The 24294-nt window shown below is 35.1% G+C and overlaps 1 protein-coding gene across 7 annotated transcripts in view; it reads left to right on the top strand.

Annotated features, from left to right (window-relative positions):
- Window positions 1–24294, top strand: part of LOC141449348 (H(+)/Cl(-) exchange transporter 7-like) — a 122610-nt gene that overhangs the window by 74642 nt on the left and 23674 nt on the right. For 6 of the 7 annotated variants that reach the window (XM_074118709.1, XM_074118708.1, XM_074118706.1 and 3 more), the window contains 6 exons: window positions 14645–14701; window positions 14780–14978; window positions 15857–15978; window positions 16046–16189; window positions 17813–17984; window positions 21102–21236. In XM_074118709.1, the coding sequence (XP_073974810.1) occupies window positions 14645–14701; window positions 14780–14978; window positions 15857–15978; window positions 16046–16189; window positions 17813–17984; window positions 21102–21236 (829 nt within the window). The remainder of the gene's footprint in view (window positions 1–14644; window positions 14702–14779; window positions 14979–15856; window positions 15979–16045; window positions 16190–17812; window positions 17985–21101; window positions 21237–24294) is intronic. The other variant, XM_074118707.1, reaches the window with a different exon arrangement.

Here is a 24294-nt window from a genome sequence, read left to right as displayed (position 1 = left end):
ACTAACGTGAAATCAGCAAAATTCTTCAAAGAATTGTGAGGACCCCGAACTTAAATAAACTAATAATAAATAAATAAGGAATTTTGTTTTTACTGCTTAATGGCATTAAATAAATTGTAATTGCTCCAATATTCCTCACAACCATATGATGGAATTAACTCAATATGTGTAAACAAGAAATTTATTTATTAAAGCTCGTTAACAGATAGGTATTTTTCCACTTTTGTTTTTATAAAGTTTTCTAAAATGTCAGGATATTCGTGTATTTGCCCGATTCCAGTTCCCCCAATTTCAAGGTGTTTTAAAAGATATAAGACACATAGATCAAGAGAGGTAAGTTGGTAGCATATTTTACTGTTACATATTCACTATGTGTCTGACAGAAAATCTTTTTTTTTTTTTTTTTTTTTTTTTTTTTTTTTTTTTTTTTTTTTTTTAAATTTATTTTGTTATTTACAATCTGTATAATACACTATACAATAAGTAAATAGGGAGATTGAAGTATAGAGGCGTGAAAGGCAGGAGGAAAGAAACTGCCCAGCGGCAGCACTTTCTACAGGATATTAATTTTAAGCCTTCAGACTGCGAGGAAGTCGCGGGGCCACTGGCGATTCAGTCGGCGAGGAGGATTGTTAGGAATGTTAGAGGAGGCGAGAGACTGTACTAGAGGATTGGAGCAAGTGGAGAGAGCACTATGGAATTTTTGATATTTAGTCTTGGCTAATTGGTGTACGAAAGGTATGTTGAGGTCGTTGTGTAGAGTGAGGTTTGTTACGTAGAAAGGAGCGTCAGCTATCTGTCGAAGTAGTTTTGATTGAAATGTCTGTACAGTCCGTATGTTTTTAGGTTTGGCTGAACCCCACAGCTCCAGACCGTAAGTCCACATTGGTTTGATGATAGTACTGTATATTAATCGTTTGAGTTCAATAGGTAATTTGGAGCGTCGTCCAAGAAGTCTGTAAAGTAGTTTCGCACGTTTTGTCATTGCTTGTCTTTTAAGTCTAGTGTGTGGGTTCCACGTGAGTCGCTTGTCTATGTAGAGCCCAAGGTAGCGCACCAGATCTGTATAAGGTAGAGGATTGCTGTTGAAGAGAACAGGTGGACAGGAGCCCCGCTGGAGAGTAAACGTGGCGTGCTGGCATTTCTGTGAGTTCATTTTAATCCGCCACTTCTTGGCCCAGAATTCTATTTTATGTAAGTGTGTCTGTAATTTGTATGAAGCTGATGTAGGATGTGTACTTGTGGCTAGTATGGCTGTATCGTCTGCATATGTACAGAGTAGTGTAGAGGGTTGTACAGGTATGTCTGATGTGTATACTGTGTAGAGAACGGGGCCAAGTATACTCCCCTGCGGCACTCCCGCCCTCACTGTGGAGAAAGAAGAGATTGCTGAGCCAGTACTAATTTGAAAGAACCTATCTGAAAGATAGGAGCGCAAAATGAGGTAGTATGTTGAGGGAAGATGCTTTTTTAGTTTGAACAGTAATCCAGGATGCCAAACACGGTCGAAAGCCTGGCTTACGTCTAAGAATGCCCCTGAGCAATACTGTTTTTCCTCCAGTGCTGAAGCAATAACATCAACAACCCGGTGGCATTGTTGAATAGTGCTATGATGACACCTGAAACCAAATTGGTGGTCTGGTATAACACCTAACTCCGACAATATGGGGTTAATACGCTTAAGTAACAGTTTTTCAAGAACTTTTCCTAGAGTCGGCAGTAGGCTGATAGGTCTGTATGATGAGGGTAGGTGAGCAGGTTTTCCAGGTTTCGGAATCATTCGCACCACTGAATACTTCCAGGATAGTGGAAAGTATGTAGTACGAAGGACAGAGTTGTAAATGTAGGTGAGGAAGATGATAGCTTTTTTAGGTAAGTGGCGGAGAATTTCAGAGGTGATGAGGTCATATCCTGGAGACTTTCTAGGTGGAAGATTCTTGATAGTGTATTTAACGTCAGAAGGAGTAAAGGCTTTTGGTGGTAGTGCGAGAGGAAGTGGAATGCCCAGTTCTGTTTGTATTTCATCCATGTGTATATCGTCCGTCATATCAGGATGAGGTGTAAAGACATTTGTCAAGTGATGAGCAAACAATGTAGCTTTGTCCTCGTCCGATTTCGCCCAAGTCCCGTCTTCCCGTTTGAGTGGAGAAGGAATATGTTTGTAGGAAAGTAGCCTGCGTGTAGCTGTCCAGAGAGATTTACGGTCTGTAGTCAGGTTTGTAATGAAGGCGTCATATTTTTCAATTTTTAGCTTTTGTAAATTTCTTTTCAGTTGTCTTGTGAGTCTAAAGTACATCCGTTTGTCGCTAGGATAACGTGTCCGTTGCCAGAGGGCTCGGGCTCTCCTTTTTTCTTTTATGAGTATTCGTGTTTCTATAGGTAAGTTATATTGTCTAGTATTCTTCCGATGTAAGTGAGTAGTCGATTCCCAGATGGAAGTCTGTATTGCGTTAGTCAGCGTGTAAACTGCTTCATCAATTTCGTCAGCAGTTTTTAAAGAGAGAGATAGATTAAGTTTAGTGTCAAGTAAAGTTTGGAAGTTATCCCAGTCAACAGGTCCCGTAATTAGAGAAGGGCGAGGCGGAAGTGTCTTAGGTGTTGCAGTTAGTACCAACAGCACAGGACTGTGGTCAGAGGAAAGATCAGTAAGAGTATAGATGTCTGTACATTGTGAAGATGTCTGAGAGGTAACGAAAATGTCTAGGATGTCAGGCAGTTTAGAGAGAGCTGTCGGCCAGTAAGTTGGTTGATCAGGGGATAGTACCTTGTAGTTAGAGGAAGAAAGAACATTGAGTAGGGTGCGTCCTCTAGGATTAGTTGTGCGACAACCCCACTGCGGATGTTTAGCGTTATAGTCCCCACCTGCCAAGAATTTTGGCCCCAGTTTGCCAAAGAAAGTACTAAACTCTTGTGATGATATTGCTTTGTTAGGCGGACAGTACACCGCTGCCACATTCAGAGAGAATGGCTGGCAATACAATGTAACTGCCACGGACTGGAGAGCATCAGTTTGCTCAGTGAGGAGCAAGCTGTGAATTAAAGAGGAGCGGATGAGAATGGCTGCGCCACCATGGGCAGTGTCGTCCGGGTGGTCTGCTCTGTAAGTAGTGTAGTCAGTTACATTGCAGTAAGATCGTCCGATAAAGTGTGTCTCCGTAATTAGGGCTACGTCAATTAGTTTGTCATGTAAGAAAATGTCTAGTTCGTCTTTGTGGGAATTCAGCCCGTTTGCGTTCCAAAGAAGTATTGCTAGTGATGAGGAATTTATTTTACAAGTCGAGGAATGAGATCAGTCACTAGGGTAGTGAGAAGGCTGATGAGAGGATTGATGAGTGATTTGAATTCAGAAATGAAAGAGGTCAGTACAGTAGTAACGTCAGTAGAAGCGGATGAAAGGTTAGTCGGAGACCCCGCGACTCCAGCGTAAGAAGGCCTTTGATAAGTTGGTGGCTGAGATGGATGCGGATGCGAAGTTGTAGATAATGGAGGAAAGTCTTTTGGAGTAGGTGGTGGAGCAGCTCCCTGATGCAAACGCGGCTGCGGACTGCGGCCGTTTTGGTCTCTTGACTTTCTTCGAAGTCGCTGAAGTTCCTTATGCACTGTGCAGCCCCTGTAGGTAGCATAATGCCTTTCTTGGCACAGCGCACATGTAGGTGGGATGTCCCTAGGTTGGGGGCAGTCTGAGGAAAAATGGTACTTAGCGCATTTTTTGCACGTAGGAGTATAATTGCAGTAAGATTTGCTGTGGCCATACTGCATGCATCTTTTACATTGAATTATTTCCTCAGTTTTGTAGGGTTCCTCAACCTTAATTCGTGTGTACAGGACTGAAGTGATCTTGAATATTTCCTGGTTGTTCTCTTGTGGTTCCAAGTCTACAAAAAACAGAGGAAGTGATGCTTTAGTAGCTGGATGTTTCACGTTGCTGACATTTCTCACTTTGTGCCCTAACCCTTCCAGATCTTCTTTGATGGCTTCTGTAGGAATAGTGTGGTGTAGATTTCTCAATACCACCCTAAACGCCTTATCTTGCTTTAGCTGATAAGTGTGGTACTGTGCTTTATTTTCTTGCAAGAACTTAATTGCTGCTCTGTACCCCTCAATGGTCTTCGTTGATAACATTACCTTGTCAAGTCTCGATTTACAATCGAAAGATGAGGGTCCAAGAAGTTGAGTTAGTGTAGTGCAGAATTGTAAATAGTCTTCCACGTTTAAGATATATATTGGAGGAGGCTTGGGTGATTTTTTCTCACTGGCCGATGCATTAGCGTTCGGGATTTCTCCGTCATCTTTTACACTTAAAGGTGCAAAAGGATTAGGTGTGCAGAAATTGATAGTATTACTGAAAGGGGTAGTGGAAATAGTGGAATTAACTGACTGTAGGGACTGGGTTCGAGTCAACTTTCTTTGCACAGCAGTGCTTTTGGTTTTAATTTTATTTTTCTTTTTCATAATTTCAGATTTATTAGTGCTTGATCTTTTCACTGTTTTATTTGTTTTATCCAAAACATCATTACTAGTTTTATTATTATTACTAGAGAAAATACCACTAGCACTGCACGAACCATGTGATTCAATGCCTGGTGAATCTGTATGTTCCATTTAAGCCATGCGACTACTATTGGAACTAAGTGTCCAATCACTACTACAAATTTTAAATTCAAATAACTTACCTAACCTACTAAAAATAAGTCTATTCAAATTAAACTATTTACAAAAATTGTCAATGTGTCATCGCACTCCAATGTCTAACAAAAAGAAACAATAACAATAAACAAAATAAGAAACAATTTAACATTAAATAGTCACTAGAAACACACAATAAATTAATAAGTTTGCAGAGCAAAAATTAAACACACTGAAACGTACAATGGCGAACCAGCTGACAGAAAATCAGAATTTAAAATGTGTAACTCAAAACGCTAGAATCTCACTCCTGCGATCAGTGGCGGACCGTGGTATTAAACAAGAAGGATGGCTCAAAGAAAGATAGTAAATGTTGAAGGAAAACGGCCTCATTATTTTGTTGCACCCTCCAGCAGGAGGTAGTAAATTAGAGACAGTGAATTTCTCCATGATTCACCTGTCCGGAATGTGCGGACCGGTGAATCCGGTGAATGTCCGGATCAAAATGCCAACGCATTCAGTCTCTCTATTCCATAGAATTGCGTAAGAACTTCTGCAATTCTTTGGTATTATGTTTGGAAAAATACTTCTTACCTATATTTCTAATCTTATTTTTAGGTTTAAGCATAATTATTTACAATAATTTGAGTTTCCAAGCAATATTTTGAATTTTTGCATCTTTTGTTCAACTACGCGAACCTTTTTTTTTGAAGAAATATTTATCTGTTGAAGTTTTAAGGGAGCTCTCATTGTTATTAAAAAACAAAGTCCCAAAAGTCACTTCCTTTCTCTTTGTCAGAATAGAGAAAAATAAAAAGATAAAAATCATCATAAAGACCTCTCTGAATATTTAAATAAGAAAAGATTGCGAAAAACAGTTTAAATGTTGGTGGTTCAGTTCACTCTACACTCATACAATTCAAACTGCCACTTTTAATCCAGTTGCATGCTGTTAATGGCAAAATAAAATGTTGGCATGGTTCTCAAGAAATAGCGCTGCGATTTAAAATTGGACGAAACTGATGGCAGATTTATTACGTTCCTTTAAAATTTCTGAACGAGGTTCTTCACTATCAAGTTAACATAGGGGAAACTCTCTCTTGTGTTGGACTTCTTCACAAAAGAATCATTCTCAAACACATTCCTGCCTTTGTGCAAGAGTTTTCCGAATGGAAAACTGTTCCCGCTCTTTAACATCTTAAACACAAATTATTCGTCCACTTCTACTCATTTCTTTAGCCTTGCGGAAAGAAATCGCTAGCCCTCATCCCTGAGGTATTATCATTCTAGGGCGAATTGAACATGACCTCAAAGCACCCTTTACTCGCCTTACGTCTTTGTTTTGCGCAACTGTTTGGAGAAGCTTATTTTTTTGAAAGGAGCTTCAGCATCTGAGATCAGTGGAGCCTGGAATTTTTTTTCAGTGCACTGCTAGTCCGCGGACAGTGTTCTTTCGAAACAGACAGCATTGTCTATCACCGGACAATAACTGTAAGAAGCTGCTAGGAAGAGAGAATCTTAGGGCCTTCTGTATTCGAACCCCAGATCTCCATGTTGAAATGCTGTACAAGCTAAACCTCTGAGTGACCCCTTCCCTTTTCTATCTGCATCTATTATTGGTACTAATGGTTATCTTTACTGGCGCCTGAAAGGCAGCATTCCAATGCTCAAGATGAGTTATAATAACATTCTTCGAACGATATCTTAAGTTACGAGGGTCGTTTGAAAAGTCCGTGCAAAAATAAAAACTACTTAATTTTTTGGGGTAAACCTTTTTTATTTTTCAACATAGTCTCCTTTTAGGCTTATACACTTCGTCCAACGCTGCTCTAGTTTGTTGATCCCTTCCGAATAATAGGATTTGTCCAAGTCTGAAAAATAGCCATTCGTTTCTGCAATCACCTCCTCGTTTGAATAAAATCTTTTTCCCGCCAGCCATTTCTTCATATTGGGGAAGAAATAGTAGTCCGAGGGAGCCAAGTCTGGAGAATAGGGGGGATGTGAAACGAGTTGGAACCCTATTTCCATTAATTTTGCGTCCACAACTGGTGTGAGCTGGTGTGTTGTCGTGATGGAAAAGGACTTTTTTGTGGGCCAATCGTGGGCGTTTTTCTTGCAGCTCGGTTTTCAAACGGTCCAATAACGATGAATAATATGCACCTGTAATAGTTTTACCCTTTTCCAGATAGTCGATGAGGATTATTCCTTGCGAATCCCAAAAGACAGTCGCCATAATCTTTCCGGCCGAAGGAACGGTCTTCGCCTTTTTTGGCGCAGATTCCCCCTTGGTAACCCATTGTTTAGCTTGTTCTTTGGTCTCAGGAGTGTAGTGATGTATCCATGTTTCATCCACAGTGACGAAACGACGCTTAAAGTCCTGCGGATTCTTCTGGAACAGCTGCAAACCGTCCTTGCAACACTTCACACGATTTCGTTTTTGGTCAAGCGTGAGCAATTGCGGCACCTATCTTGCGGATAGCTTTGTCATGTCCAAATGTTGATGCAAAATATTATGTACCCGTTCATTCGAGATGCCCACAGCACTAGCAATCTCACGCACCTTCACTCTTCTGTCATCCATCACCATATCATGGATTTTATCAATGATTTCTGAAGTAGTAACCTCAACAGGGCGTCCAGAACGTTCAGCGTCACTTGTGCCCATATGGCCACTCCGAAAATTTTGAAACCATTTATAAACTGTTCTAATCGAAGGTGCAGAGTCACCATAATGTTTATCAAGCTTCTCTTTAGTCTCCTGAGGTGTTTTGCCTTTCATAAAGTAGTGTTTAATCAACACACGAAATTCTTTTTCGTTCATTTTTTGAAAATCACTCGACTTCCTCGATTCAAACGAATGCCAAACACAAAGAAATAGACCGATCTGGCTGAAACTTGGTGTGTGTTCTTCCAAGAGATGCTACTAACTAAACTTAACCTCGATACGCGCCAGTGGTCCTATCTCTCTGACTTTGCACGGACTTTTCAAACGACCCTCGTACATACCCATAGTTTTGGCGAGAGTGAAAATGTTTTAAAAAGAGAACAAAGTTCTGATTTTCCTGGTTGCAAGTCCGACTCAATGGCGGAATGAAATTTTCTTCGGTGTTATTTTGTTTGCAATTTACATAACAAGTGCCTGGGAGCCAATACATTTAAATCCCAAACACAATAAACATTCATAAAAGAGAAAAAATAAAATTCAAAAGAAAAATTTTTTTTATAACCTTTATTTAGATTTTTACAACTGCACAGAAATCAATGCAATATGTAAAACAGATGGTCGATAATAGAGTGTGCTAATAGGCTAGGCTAGGATAGGCTAATAACCACTTACCAAAAATGTTTGTAATATTAAATAAATATCTTAATTGGTTAAATGCCCAAAAATTTTAAAGAACAATTTTAAATTAGATTAATTCAATAAATCCAATTCAGAAAAAAAATAATTCATCTACTCGTAAAATAGATCTAATAGAATATTTTTTAAAAAAATTAATTCAAATCTAAATAATAGAGTGTTTAAATTTGTTTTTGGAAAAACATGTGAAACCAGAAAGATATACTGATAAAATTTTGTGAGGTATCGCAAAGGTAACAGGGTTTTAAACTTTCTGGAAAGCAATGAAGTTATTTTGTTCAAAGCCAATAATGTCCTAATCGACCGCAATAAAATCCCAAGAATTAAAAATGTATCTTAGCAAATAGATCCACCTCGATGTTCGTTAATTTGATACTGCCGAGCTATAGAACAGAAATAGTAAGTACGCATCAAGACGCAAATCACGATTGAAGAATTTAAGGAAGCTGTAAAAAAGAAGAAAAATATAATTCTTCAGAAGACGGCATTTCAAAAGAAATTGTCAAAATTTGCCGATAAAATAGTATTAAATTCTGAACCTCCTCAATTTTATTCTAGATAAATATTGATTAGGACCTATTTCCAAACTAACATGATTCATAGAATGCGGATCCAGCTAAATATAGACCTATGGCATTTGTAAACAGTATACTGAAGATTTTTACTTATATTAGCCCAACGAGTGCTTTTGAGCGAGGACCAAACAAAATCTTTGCCAGAACACCTGGCAGGATTTACATCTAAGAGATGCTCTTGGAATATATCTTCACATTGTATTCAATTATAGAAAACAATATCAGAATAAATGGGCAGCATATATAAACAGTTTTCTTGGATCTAAAGCAGGTTTTCGATCTATATTCGAAAATTATTAGCTTTATATTTACCGACATTGAATCAAACAACCTAACTTATGGTCGCTTCGGGGTTGATCTAAGGAGATCCCCAGAGTCTAATATACAGGGTGACCAGAGTTATATGCTCCACCCACTTTTTTTTTTAACGGCAGGAAATTTCGAAAAAATAAAAAACACGTATTTAATCATTTTTAGTATAGTTTATTTTCAGTGATTGACCCATTTTTTTAAACCCCTGTATCTCGAGATACAGCATCCAACTTTTGTTTTTCAAATGGAACGTTATATTTTTTGTTGCATATTTTTGTAGTATTTGAGCTCCTAAAAACAACAAATTTTTTTTTGAAATCGGTTAGGTTTTTCAAAAGTTATGGTAATTTAAAATAAGAAAAACAAATTTCAGTTTACTGTCAAAATTACGTTATTTTTTTTAAAGAATCTGTTCAAACTGGGCACAACCAACGGATAGGCAAGCCAAAACTCTGGACTCCCACGCTTTGCTTGTAGCAGCACTTATGGTAGCGAAGTCAAGATCTAGGCAGGCTAGAGTAATTCGACGTTTCAGATCATCGACTGTAGCCACGGGATTAAGGATACTTTACACTTTATTTTTTTAGGTATCCCCACAAAATATAGTCCATTTGGGTCAAGTCCGGAGATCGAGGTGGCCATTGGATGGGACAATGAGTCCTTACGCACTTTTAATGGAAATTTCTGCCCAGCTAACCTCGAACCACTCTCGCAGGGCAACCATCTATTTGAAAATACATATCTACCCGACGTTGTAGATGAACATCTTCAAGCGGAACTGGCAAAATGTCTCTGAAAAAAAAGTTGGATACCTTTCACCAGTTAAGTTCTCTCTGTAGAAGTATGGGCCGATTAGTTGATTTCCTAAAACTCCACACCAAACGTTTGTAGAAAAAACAACCTGAACGTCGAATAATTCTAGCCTGCCTAGATCTTGACTTCTCCACCATAAGTGCTGCTACTAGCAGAGCGTGGGAGTCCAGAGTTTTGGCTTGCCTATCCGTTGGTTGTGCCCAGTTTGAACAGATTCTTTAAAAAAAAACGTAATTTTGACAGTAAACTGAAATTTGTTTTTCATATTTTAAATTACCATAACTTTTGATAAACCTAACCGATTTCAAAAAAAATTTTGTTTTGTTTAGGAGCTCAAATACTGTCAAGTCCTGTAACTTGGCTGTTTTTAATTGCCACTATCGCCGATAGATGGCATACGCGTACCCGCTGGCAGCAGTATTCTAGTTCGTATACATACGCACCGCCCGGAAGCGAGGACCGTGCGACTAGTGATCTTTTCTGCCTAGTAATTAAGCGTTTCCTGCTTAGCTTTCTGAAAAAACAGTTTTTTTGTTCTCTATCTCTTCTCTAATTTCCTGTTTCCTTTTCCTTCTACTCTCTACTATATAACTTCACTTCTTAATCTGAATTGCTACAAGTTACATTGCTAATTTTGTGTGTTCTGATTGGTTTTGTTCTCCGCTAATTTGTGCAGTAACCGCTTTACGTTTGCACCTTGGGCTATTTTTCTACAATTACTTTCCTCACACGTACCCAAACCGCACTTCCGCTTCCGGGACACGTCCGCTTCCGCTTCCTTTCTGTTAGTGGTTTTCTCGTCTGTCCCTTTTCGCTTACTCCTATATACTATCTGTCATCAATCCCGCCTCACAAGAACGCTTATTGGGCCTATCCAGCTCGACCAAGGTGCGCTTGTTCCCGCCAACCGCTACCCGAGAAGGTAAGATTTGTTTGATTGTATTTCTCTTCCTTTCTGTTTCCTCTGCTCTTCCAGAAACTGCTATCTTCTTTCATATCTTAGTTTATATTAGGTGATATATTTATTCGCTTATTCTCGCGCTCTTGTTTACGCGCTTTTGCGTAGCGTGTGCAATCTGCCTATTCCTGTTGGTGTGCCGCCTTGTCGGCGCGTACAAATACTATAAAAATATGCAAAAAGAAATATAACGTTTTATTTGAAAAAACAAAGTTGGATACTGTATCTCGAGATACAGTGGTTTAAAAAAATGGGTCAGTTACTGAAAATAAACTAGACTAAAAATGATTAAATACTTGTTTTTATTTTTTCAAAATTTCCCGCCGTTTAAAAAAAAAGTGGGTGGAGCATATAACTCTGGTCACCCTGTATTCCGCATTGTTAATTGGTGATCTTGTGAGCTAATTCAGACATTTCAAATCATGCGCATTCTATGAACAGCAGTGTCGGTGAAATTTGAATGGCGTAAACGACGGCCTGATATTATTAGTCGACATCTCGATAGATATTAAATTTAGTAAAACAGTTTCACAGAAATCTGTACTAAAGAAATATCCGCCATTTTTGTGTAAATAAACAAACAGTAGAAATGAAAACAAACTTTGATTATCTTAGTATTACTTTTTCGAATTTAGATAAACAGAGGAAAATAAAGTGCCTAGAGTTGTTCCATAACAGAACGAATAAAAAAACCGAATTTAGAGCGGGTCAAACGGATACCAACGATAATCTTAAATTTTAATTTATTTTTTAATCGACTTAACTCTAGAATTATTAACTGGCTTACAAAACTGTTAAGGATGAAAACCACATTATCCAAAAATTTGTTACAATATGCTCCTTTTATTTGATTGACTTCAACCGAATATAAAGGCCAATTGGATTGACCAGGGAAAGAAATTTTATATTCTTCCAATAAATAGATATATTTAACTCTCAGAATTCAGCAACATAAAAATGAAATTGTTAAAGCACGTTGAAAGAGATAGGGCATCCTCCTGTAACGAACATTTTTCCAAATTCTTATCTTTTTCAGATCATTTTAAACTTCTGTACTTATTGCCAGCTAAGACAGGGTAGAGCTCCAAATTTATAAAAACTTATATTAGTCCAATTAAAAGGCTTTAGTATGGTAAAAGATTGCTAAGAGGGATAGGCAATCTCTCATTAATATTTTGTGGGAAAATCCGGAATTTTAGGAGAATGTCTCAACATACTTCAAATCGCTCCATAACGCTGTAAACTTGTAAATCATAAACATTTTTTAAAATCCGAGGCTATAAACATAGCTAATAATTTTTCTAGAATATTTTATTGTACCATTCCAACTAATAATCCTTACATTTCTTTTAACTACTATGACAATAGAGTTTTCGCATTTTCTTTATTTTCACAAAAAAATAAGAAAAAATAAATTAGCTTTCGATAACCTGCTGAATTATGAGATTTTTTTATTTATCCTCTGATTAAAACTGTCCGGTATTGTTAAATTGCTGTGGTAGTGTTTGTATGTAAAACGGAATAAGTTCCTTATTTTCATTTATTAAAACTGTCCGGTAGGACAGTTGTATAAGGGTTGATCGTCAAAAACTGCACGAAAAAGCGTAACGTTGAAAAACACCCAACTTTGACAATTTTTTTCTATTTTTCTACAAAAGATAAAATTCCCAAATTTTCTTTAAAATATAGGGCAAACCCTCCTTTATAACTCTAATTTTGTTGCAACAACCCAGATCTAATAGGCTTCGAGAAAAAAGTTGCCGAAAATGAGCAAAAACCGCTTTTTCAAAAAATGTTCTTGTTCTTGTTCTTGTTCTTGTTCTTGTTCTTGTTCTTGTTCTTGTTCTTGTTGTTGTTACCTTTTTTGTAAACAACGTAGCGCCTAAACGCGTGAACCGATTTTCATGAATGAGGTGTCATTCGATTCGGAATTTTATGTAGATGTGCCTTTTGGGGGTCTCGATCCTGTAAATTGAATGGGAGAGGAGTTAGCCCCCTTTATGTAAGGCCTCTTCCAAAATTATTATTACTAATTACTCTGTAAATCTTGGCCCGATTTTGATAAAATTTGGTAGGATGATAGGGTTAGGGCTCCCCTACGTAACATTAAAGCGGCGATCAGCTCTTACACTTGTTAAGGGGAAGTATAGCAATCGTTGCAAATTATCGACACGTGAACCGATTTTCATGAATGAAGGGTCATTCGAATCGAAATTTTGTACAGATTTGCACTTTAAAAGTCTCGACGCCGTGCCTCATAAGGAGGGGAGTTTGCCCCACCCAAATAAGACCCTTTCTAAAACTATTATTACCAATATTTCTATAACGCTTAGTCTGATTTTGATAAAATTCAGCCCGAATATGTGGTTAAAGCTCCTCTACGTGGCTGTGAAGTGCCATCTTGCTCTTACACCTACTAAGAGGAAGTACTGAAATCGTTAAAATTACCAATGAGTGAACCGATTTACATCAATGAATTGTCGTTCGATTCAAAATCTTTGCCTTTTAGGGAGAAGTACTGAAATCGCAGTTTAATTTTGCTATTTACGTACAAATACCTTCCTATGTTATTCTAAACGCTTTTTCAAAAAATTGTTATTGGGGATTAGTTGGGGGACCGCAACTATAATCATTCTTTAAAAAGATTTCTCTCGCGGTTGTTACGGTTCCGACTTAACACCTTATCAGGTTATAATGATAGAATTGCTCATTCCAAATTTTAAAAAAATCTGTAAAGCAGATATGTAACTTTGCAAAATAGACAAAAAGAAAATCTTTCCAAAAGGTACAAAAATCTCTTTAACAAAAACTTACAGTTTAAAATGTTAAGTATAAGGGTTGATTAAACGCCAAAAGGTACACAAATCAGCAAGTACCCATCAGTTCATTAATACTTCATTAATATTTAAGTAATTTTGCTGCTTTAATTTTCATTAATATTTTTTAGAATTTATTAGATGTCACAGACCCTTATGCTGGCCACTTCATTTATAATATTTTTTTGTTATATTTATGATAAATCATATATATGTACATGCATGTTAAAGTAGAAAAAGACAAAGTTAGAGTAGGCTACTGTCTTGAATTCGTCTTACCGAAATATTCGAGAGCACAAATAACACACAGTTATAACAAGTAGATTATTCAACAACAATTATTGATTTCTCAATTGTAATTTAACTTAGTCCCCTAATTTTACTTATAGTAAAATAGTGGAATAATTAGCTGTCCTAAAATTATGCATATCTCATTTATTTTATATTACATATATACAACATTGTGGGAAGAACACCTAGATGGAGAATGTAATTGAAGAAAACTATATTATTTGCGATAAAGCCAGATAATTATTTCCTATTATTATAAACGTTTGACTACTACATAAAATAACAATTACTTTAATCGAAGAATGAACTTAAACCGGCGATTTTTATTTAAAAATAAAAATAAACAAAATCATTAATGTTTGTTGGTGTAAGTTTTTTTTAAAAAAGGTTTTGAACTTTTTAGCCTTATACTTTTTTTCTTTTTAACCTGTAATTAATAGTTTGATTATTATAGATAACTAGATATTACAGTCAATCTACAGTGCTACTTGAACAAATATTTTGTAGACTAAAATGGCCAGCATAAGGGTCTGTGACATCTAATAAATTCTAAAAAATATTAATGAAAATTAAAGCAGCAAAATTACTTAAATATTAATGAAGTATTAATGAACTGATGGGTACTTGCTGATTTGTGTACCTTTTGGCGTTTAATCAACCCTTATACTTAACATTTTAAACTGTAAGTTTTTGTTAAAGATTTGTATCTGTTAATAACGTATGATTTATAACAGACGAACACTTGCAAAACAGAATTTCTTTAATCCATATACTTCTGTTAAGTTACTTAACATACATTTGTTCAATCCTGAGGAGGAATGTGGACGGTTTAGGAATAGAGATCATTTTACTTTGATATAAATAATCGATAAATCTTTAAACTTTTTGGCAGAGCAAACTTATCGTTCGAGAAAACAACTATTATGCAAAAGTAGTGTCTACATTTGAGGTAGGTAAAGTAACGGATTGTTAAAAAACAATCATCACGTAAAATGTATGAATATAAGTACAATTTATTTCATTTCAGACATTAGACTATGAAAAGACTCAAGATGAAATTACGAATAATGAGGAAATAAAACATGGACTGCGCCTAAATTTTGTATTGGCTCTTCAGAGGAATGTTGTGACTTTAATCGTTGCTTTTTCGATATCATTATGTGTAATGATCATACTTCAAGTAGAGCATCATTACTTAGATTTCAAATTTGATTATCTAGCAGATTGTATCCTTCAATATTGGTTGGTAGGATTATTTTAATTGCCATATTTAAAGAAAAGAAGAAGTGTACATCTGCAAGGTACATATGAAGTAACAGCGTGCTATTTTTCTTATTTCTTGGAGCGAATGTCTCGAATTGCAATTAGTGTAGAAATTATAAAGAACATTTTCAATCACACATATACATTACAATTCATGCAAACACATTCAACCAGCTTCATTAAGGATGCTAACCAAACTTGATATAAAATATCAAACTGCCAGGGCTGTCCGAGTAACCAAAAAAAAAAGACATGTTCAGTGGCGACAGATTTCTTCTTGGAGCACTGCGGCTCTTTAAATCGTTGAACAAAGCACCCTCAATCTTCGTAAAATAAGATATAAAAGTTGAAAGTCTTTGAAACCGTAACCTAAAAGTTAGTTTTGGATTGTGAATGCCTGCTGAGATTTCAGGCGCAGCGCGTATGTTTCTAGGCCACAGAGGATCTAGTCCCACATTCTTGGATCAAGTTTAATTTCCCACATTCTTGTTCTTGATCTTGAGTCCTAGAGAGAAGGGAAAACAGCTGGTTTTCAGATTTGAAAGGGGGTTTACTTCCAGATGATTTTCCTTCGCTAAGAACATGAAATGCATCATTCAGGTATCCTCGATATCCTTGAATTGGAACATCATCCGCGAAAACGTTTTCTTATTTACACCTGTAGTACAATTCAAAGTCATTTTCCTGTAAATTACCTTATCATACAATTTTAGTTTTTTTTTTAGGCGAGTTATACCAGTTAATCGTTTCTGTATAAGGGTGTATATTAAATTACTGCAATGGATATCATAACCCTTTCTTAATTTCCTTACATATTATTTTTTTAATTTCAATACTCTAGACCTTGAAGATTATTATGCAAAACCAAGGATACAGAGTTTTTTTCCTTTTTACGTCGGTTGGATTCTCTTTACATTGATACCAGGAATGCTTTCAGGTTTACTTACTATTATGGTAATAGAGGTAAGGTTTTTAATATTAAACATCTTATTGCTTTTAAATATGGGAGTACAATAAATTCATTTTTCAGCCCGTTTCAGTTGGTAGAGGCATGCCAAGTATAATTGGATTTTTAAACGGCATTCAATTTCAGAGGATGTTAAGCTTTAAGCTTTTAATTGCAAAAGTTATCAGCACAATTCTTATGCTTATGGCCACTCTTCCGGCAGGTATAGTAAGTATCATCAATTAATGTCTAATCAATTTCGTGTACCTCTTACAATTGTTCCCTTAATTTAATTATTTATGTGTTAAGAACTGTAATTGATATATAAAATAATTATAAACCATTTAGTGATGACTTCACAAATATATTAATGTAATTTCATCTTGACCTAATATTTTATAAAGTTTTCAAGGTGTAAAATTTACAAATAATGTAAAAAAACCTAAGTCTTAAGTTGTGAACACTAAAACTTGAAAAATTCTTAAATTTCCTTTGTATGATCTTTCTTGTATGGCCTTTCTTTGTATGGTCAAAATAAAAGAAAAAACCATACAGAACAAATGTTATGCTTGTTGAATATATTGTGTTGATGGGAGTGTCTAAAAATGGTATGTGTTGAGCTAAAAGTGGTTCCTAGAATCATACATGAGTAGTAATGGGTGTGAAAGTTCCAAAAGTTGGTTAAAACAGATTCTTGGCAATTTCTTGTTTTTTTAAAAACTTAAATTCGAGTATATGTTTCTTAGCTCCATACTGAAATTATTGGCAATTGGATACATTATTCTGTAAATCATCCAAGTAACCTAAGTTTTATCCTATATTATTCTATGCTAAAATTTAAACGGCGTTAAATTTGGAACCATGTGAATTTACTAGATCTAGATGATGGAACAATGAAGTTTTTTGTTTTGCTGTAGCAAAAGGCGTTGTGAAGGCTTTTTTTTTGCGAACGATTTACAATCTAAACTTTCATTAAACAACAAGCAACTTCGCTACACTGTGATACTCCAACCTGTTTTGACATTTGGAATGGAACTTTAGGGCTCAGCCAAAGCATCTAGTTTCTACTAAATCCAATCCTCCCAATAAATAAAAAAAACAAAAAAAACACATTCCGTTGAACCGCAAATGCCCCTTACTTTGTCTCTAACTCTACCTTGCACCGGGCTCCTTGTTTCCTATGTTTCTGAAGCTGCAAGAGCCCACTATGTTAAATTCCACACTTCAATTTTCTAACATATTAACCCTCTAGTTTTCCAACTTAGTACATTGCTAGGAAATCCTCCAAGACGATTAAAGCGCCGGTGGTCACGTGGTCCGAATGACGTAAGTGCTAGTGCGCGATAGTAAAATGTTATTTCTTTGGGAGTTTCACCAATGGGTGAATTCTGCCCTCATGCCTCATTTATTTATACTTTGTATCACGCTGTATCAACTCTACTTGTTGCAGAAATGTACGCTGTTGTGAAAATAAATAATGTCAAATAAAAAAAAAATATTGGGAAGTCGGACCTAACTATTCGCGGACATTACTTTAAATTAACTTAATCACTGAAGTCTCGGAGTAGAGTCATTAAGTTGAGAGTAGTAAGCCCAGAGAGCATTGCCAGTTTGTGTGCTAATGTTGCCTTATGTTGTTTGAACATTTAGGCTAATTTTTGCGATCGATTGTTCATGAAGGACATGTATAATTTTGGGGTTCTAAGTATAATAGTGGAGATGGCAGCCAGGAAAATATTTGTTTATAGTTCGAATGTTTGTAACACTGGGTTTGTGACACAATATATATGTATATAATTAAGTGAATGTTTGAAACATTTTATCAACCCATTAATTTTCTTTGTTATGAAGGAAGGCCCTATAATGTATATGGGCGTTATTTTGGGTGTAAGAGTGCCGATGATCCGCATCCCATTTAAAAATGTCAGGTGCTTCAAATTACTACAAAACGATCGTGAAAAGAGAGATATGGCTTCTGTGGGCATAGCAGCAGGAGTGTGCGCAGCGTTTATAGCTCCTGTTGGTTCGTAAGAGTTTTCTACTAAATAATAACTTATAGGCAAGTGTTCTTTCTGAAGTTGTAAGGTAATGAAGGATCACAAAGATTTCGCCATGAAATGAGCGAGCGCAGTTTTCAAAGATTCACCCTTCTTTACCATATAACTGCTTGTAAAGAATTTCTATTATTCTATATATCAGTAAGCCAGCAACCTCTCCAAACAAATTATATCCACAATCAGCCCAATAGCCTACCCAAAATATGTTCCGAAAAAAAGACAGTTTTAGATTTTAAGAATTATATTTCAGCTCAGTTTATATCCGTTAAATGAGTTTGAATACGAGTAAACAAGGGCCATATGTTCACGAACTGTTCTACGACCGTGTGTGCATACTAACGCAGTTGTCTTCCTGACGGGAAAAACTAATAGTTTGCAGCTCTTGCAGAAAGATGATGTAATTTTAAAAACAAATTATAGTTATTTTCTAGTCACTTTATTTGTTTTACTGGTATTTAAATTTTATTAAATGTAACAATTTATGTCAGATAGGAATTAAAACTTTCCGTACGGCCAGTTGTATGTGGGGTTAAAAATTGCATTAAAAAACTAATGTTGAAAAACACCCAACTTTTTTATATCATTATTTTTAGACGGAGATAGTGGTTTTAGTAACAAAGAAAACTGTTGTTTTTATCGGAATATCATGTGTAAGGAGGAAGCAGTGAAAATTTAAAAAATAAAAAATCAATCTTTCTTTAAAGTACCTTGATGAACTGTTTCCAAAATAGTTTCCTGTTGTATTATTTCCCCAAGGAAGAAGTTTTATAGTGTAACATTCGGAGAGTCATCCAGGGTTAGCCATGGAATATTTACTTTCTTTTACTAGAGGAACAATTGTCTTTCGGATATTGCCTTTTCAGATAAATATGACCCATCGCTGTAGTTTAAAATGAAAATTGATTTTAAGGAATGATTTTGTGGCCACACGACGCAATTTTAAATTTTATTGTAGTAAAACTATTTTCTAAACAAATAATATTAGGTACGAATTCGAAGTTGTAAGAAAAACAACATGACAATTAGTTTAACAGATAGAGTTTCAATCAGTTTACACATGTAGTATTGAATCGAGATATTTGTCGTAAAGTTAACTATTAGAATAGAGTTAAAAAATGTATAATTTTTTTTTTGTTGGATCGAATCTAAATAAATCATAAAAAAGATTAATAAAAAAAAAATTAAACGAATAATAAAATATTATTATTTATTTGTTATAAATAAATTTAATCATACAAAAATTATTTCCTCTTTGTAATTAAATTTAAACATTTACAATATTTCCTTCGCTTGATTTGATTGATTACATTAATAATAACACACACAATGCGAAATTGGGAGATTTGACTTCCGTTGATGTTATAAAATTACTAAAAAAGTGTCTGATGCGAACACTTTCTTACTACGGTTCTCAATTGTTTACTTAAACACACCAGAAAATGTCTAAAACGAATTTTCTCAGCAAAATCATTCAAATAAAATTTGGGATAAATACGGATATTATGGGAAATGTAGAAGACATTTCTGAAAAATCCATTAAGTAATAATGTGGTACTTTCATGAATGTTTGGAATTTTTAAAATCTCGACATTTAATTAAGACATTTACCCTTCTTTTATAATGTAAAACAAGCACTGTCGCACATTATACTGAAATTGTACTTTAGGGGGAAGAAAGATAGATAGATAGATAAATTGCTTTATTTTTAAAAACACTACAATAATTGCAGTACATAAATTAAGCATTTTTTTGACATATACAAATTACATCTCTGGCATTAATTAACAAATAAATTGATGAATTGAGAAAAAATAAATTTAAAAATAAATAAATGCACTTCTGTTATTAGTAAAAAACAAAATCGACTTTTAAAGAACAAACTTAAATTTCTAAAGAACAAAATCGACTTTTAAAGAACAAACTTAAATTTCTAAAGAACAAAAAACCAATGAAAATAGACACAATTTTTGCCAATCTTTTACATTTAAAATTTGAATAAATTCTTCTTGAGTTAGACTAGTTTAGGGGGAAGAATGGTCATTTATTTCCCAAGAGTCTCTTTGATCGAAATGTCCTCAAAAAAATTCATCAAAAAATTGAGGGTCGTGTAACGAAAATGAAATAGGTAAAGAAAATCTCAAAGATGCAAAAATCCATTTTATAAAATGGCACTTACAGTGGTGGAAATTTGTTTTTAAACCCAAAATTCTAGGTACTCATTTAATGTGTAGAACCCGAAACCTTAGATTAGATTCAATTGGTTATTTAGAGGAAAGCTCTCTCTCCCAGGTTAGCCGTTAATCAATTCATCCTGAGATAATGTTTTAAAAAAAAGTTGAGTCCATGAGTGTAATGTGCATATCCAATTAAAATTAAATCTTTGGAGCCATTTTTAAGAATATCTTAATAAAGTTAAAAATCCGTGGAGGTTAAGGGATTTGGATTGCCAGATTGCATTCAGATCCCTCGGTAAGGTCTAGTCTTAGTAAACTTCACTTTCCTGCGGTTTTTAGTTTTTTAGATATTTTGCACACTCAGACAGAAACACAAATCAATTTCTAAAAACTTCTTTTTTGGACTCAGGGAACCTAAAGACGAATGTTTCCGATGACTTCTTGAAATCGAAATTTTATAAGTTCGAAATACTGTCTTGTCCAGTAAGAGATGCCAGACGTCTACTGCTCCGTGTACGAGTTCAACAAGAACCAAGTGACCGGAGATGAATATTTGAAAATGTTAAGAAAATTATTATTGTTATGTTGGCCGTTGTTGGGAGTCTTTTATTGTTTTATGCAATTTTCTGTGTGTGTGTTCTTGTGCTTATCTTTTGATACACGTGTTCTGTGTAAAAACTGTTCTTATTAAAACCCATTAAATAAATAACAGAAAATACATTTCAACTGCTATTTAAGAACATTTCAGGTGGGTGACAAATTCAATGTACCCATTCAGCATTCTCGGTATCTAAAGCTTACTAAGAGGGAGTAAAAGTAGATTTTTAATTTAAAATTTAAAATTATGCTTGAAATTAAGTTGAAGCTATTATTGTAAATTTATTATCATAAAAAACTCTGTTATTGCAGGTGGAGTTGCTATGGCGTTAGAAGAAGGCATATCTTACTGTTCTACCTCATTAACAGCAAGAATCTTTTTTGGTTCTGTAATGACTTCTATGACTAGTGCTTTCTTAATTTCGTTATTGATAAACCACTGCGTTGGTAATTGTTTTTCCTACTAATTTAACCCTCAACGCGACACGTTAAAATGTCGTAAAACGTTAAACAATGGGCCCAAATACCAATCCTGTAAATTAAATAGTTCATGCGATTAACAAGCAATTTTCACATTCTTTAACCTCTACATCATATAAAACAGTTGATATCGGAGCATATTTGATTTTTTTTTTTTTAAATAATTATTTGAATAGTAATTCGAATTATGTTTGAACATCTTAAATTATACAAATACATTGTCAAAATCAATAAGCTTCACTTCAATACGAAACAATCAATACGAAAACATGAACGGAATACTTTAGACTACTTAATAGCAAACCGCACGACGGGATATATGTATGGTTACTTCCTTCAGTTTTCCTTGACCAAATGGTTCAAGACATCTCATCCATTTGAAAGCACCCTGTCCTTGTGGCCACTCCGATTAGTAATTAAAACGAAATAAGTGGTTTCTGCTAACCCTATAAACCCTAAAACTATTCTGCTTGACAAAGCAAGGTTCCAGAAGGTGACACGCGTGTCTGGTAGACCTGAAGAGTTTGAGGAAAAGGCATCTAACCTTAAAGAAGAGTCATGCTTGCAATGTTTCATTCTCGTATTGCACTATTAGATCATCCTTTACATTAAGTCCTTTTTCGGATTGATACCTGCGGTGCAGCCAATAATTCAGTTATAAAATCCACTCGTGTCTGAGAGACCCACGGGGCGCTTTGAGGATTAAAGATTTGTCTCCTTTACCACCTAACACTAATTATTGCTTTAGTTAATAGAAGCTATTTAATAATAATAATAAACCTTTATATGTTATACAAAATATACATACATAAATCATAGATTATAACCTTAACAAAAACTTACAGTTTAAAATGTTAAGTATAAGGGTTGATTAAACGCCAAAAGGTACACAAATCAGCGAGTACCCAACATTTCATTAATACTTCATTAATATTTAAGTAATTCTACTGCATTAATTTTCATTAATAAGTTATTTTTTAGAATTTATTAGATATCACAGACCCTTATAAGCAATTCTATCATTATAACCTGATAAGGTGTTAACTACCACTGGAGAGATCTTTTTAAAGAATGATTGTAGTTGCGGCTCCCAAACCATCCTCAATAACAATTTTTTTGAGAAAGCGTTTTGAATAACATAGGAAGGTATTTGTACGTAAATAGCAAAATTAAACTGCGATTTCAGTACTTCCTTTTAAGAGGAGTAAGAAAAATAAACTAGGATTGCAGTACTTCTCCCTAAAAGGCAAAGAGGCAAAGATTTTTTAATCGTACAATTCATTGATTTAAATCGGTTCACTCATTGATAATTTAAACGATTGCAGTACTTCCTCTTAGTAGGAGCAAGAGAATCAGCAACGTAGAGGAGCTATAACCACTTATTCGAGCTGAATTTTATCAAAATCGGACTAAGCGTTATAGAAATATTGGTAATAATAGTTTTAGAAAGGGCCTTATTTGGGTGGGGCAAACTCCCCTCCTTATGAGGCACGGTGCCGAGACATTTAATGTGCAAATCTGTATAAAATTTCGATTCGAATGACACTTCATTCATAAAAATCGGTTCACGTGTCGATAATTTGAAACGATTGCTATACTTCCCTTTAACAAGTGTAAGAGCTGATCGCCGCATTAATGTTACGTAGGGGAGCCCTAACCCTATCATCCTACCAAATTTTATCAAAATCGGGCCAAGATTTACAGAGTAATTAGTAATAATAATTTTGGAGGGGGCTTTACATAAAGGGGGCTAACTCCTCACCCATTCGATGTACAGCGTCGGGACCCCCAAAAGGCACATCTACATAAAATACTGAATCGAATGACACCTCATTCATGAAAATCGGTTCACGCGTTTAGGCGCTACGTTGTTTACAAAAAAGGTAACAACAAGAACAACAACAACAACAACAACAACAACAACAACAACAACAAGAACAAGAACAAGAACAAGAACAAGAACATTTTTTGAAAAAGCCGTTTTTGCTCATTTTCGGCAATTTTTTTCTCGAAACCTATTAGATCTGGGTGGTTACAAAACAAATACAGTGATAAAGGAGGGTTTGCCCTATAATTTAAAGAAAATTTGGGAATTTTATCTTTTATAGAAAAAGAGAAAAAAATTGTCAAAGTTGGGTGTTTTTGAACTGATGGTCAACCCTTGTACAACTTTCCTACCGGACAGTTTTAATATAAGGAAATATTGCATGGCTAATAGCCGTCTGCAGGAGTTGGTACATTCATTAGAAGAAAATAATAATTAATAATAATAATAATAGTAATAATAAAAGAAAAATGATGTCATGTAACAGTGAAAGAAACATTAAATAATATTTTCACCAAATTTTATAATGTAAAGTAAAAAATAGAAGGAGCAATATAGGTAATAATACAGACATAAAAATAATTAAAAGAAGAAACAAGCAAATTCTGACAATGAAATGCAAAGTTATGATTGTGTTGATTTCATAATTACATTAATATAAAACAAAAATTGAAGAATAAACTGACCACTTCTAACCAGAATAACTATGGATTTAAAAGTTTTGAATGGAAGAATCGTCTCCCTTAAGAATTTTAATTCTAAGGCTCCATGCTTTTCTGGAAAATTTTACAAGTGGGTGATAGTCTAGAGAGGATAGCAACTGAACAATCTGGGGTCCGGAAATATTAGAGCGTCCCATATATTTAATGCGAAGCTCACTTAATCTCGGACACTCTGCCAAAAAATGGAACAGATCCTCCCTCACTCCAAACGTACATAATGTACAAAGTCTCTTATCCTCCTCGCTGTCTAACCACGGCACACTACCCAAATTTACTAACTCGCCTCTCAATCGGAAGAACCATCTCAAATCAATCAACTTACTTTTGTTATCCAGATTCTTACCAAAATAGGCCCCAAATTCCACTTTAATAGTAGTCAGTTCCCTGTAGAGGAGGAAACGTTCCGTATTTTTAGCTCTTCTAACATATTCGTCCCTAGAGGTTGAGAGGATTTTTGCTCTTAACAACGATAGTTGTG

This window comes from Rhodnius prolixus, unplaced genomic scaffold, assembly GCF_049639745.1.
Source record: "Rhodnius prolixus isolate KJV_2025 unplaced genomic scaffold, Rpr scaffold_2, whole genome shotgun sequence".
NCBI lineage: Eukaryota > Metazoa > Arthropoda > Insecta > Hemiptera > Reduviidae > Rhodnius > Rhodnius prolixus.
This window is presented reverse-complemented; position numbering and strand designations above follow the sequence as displayed.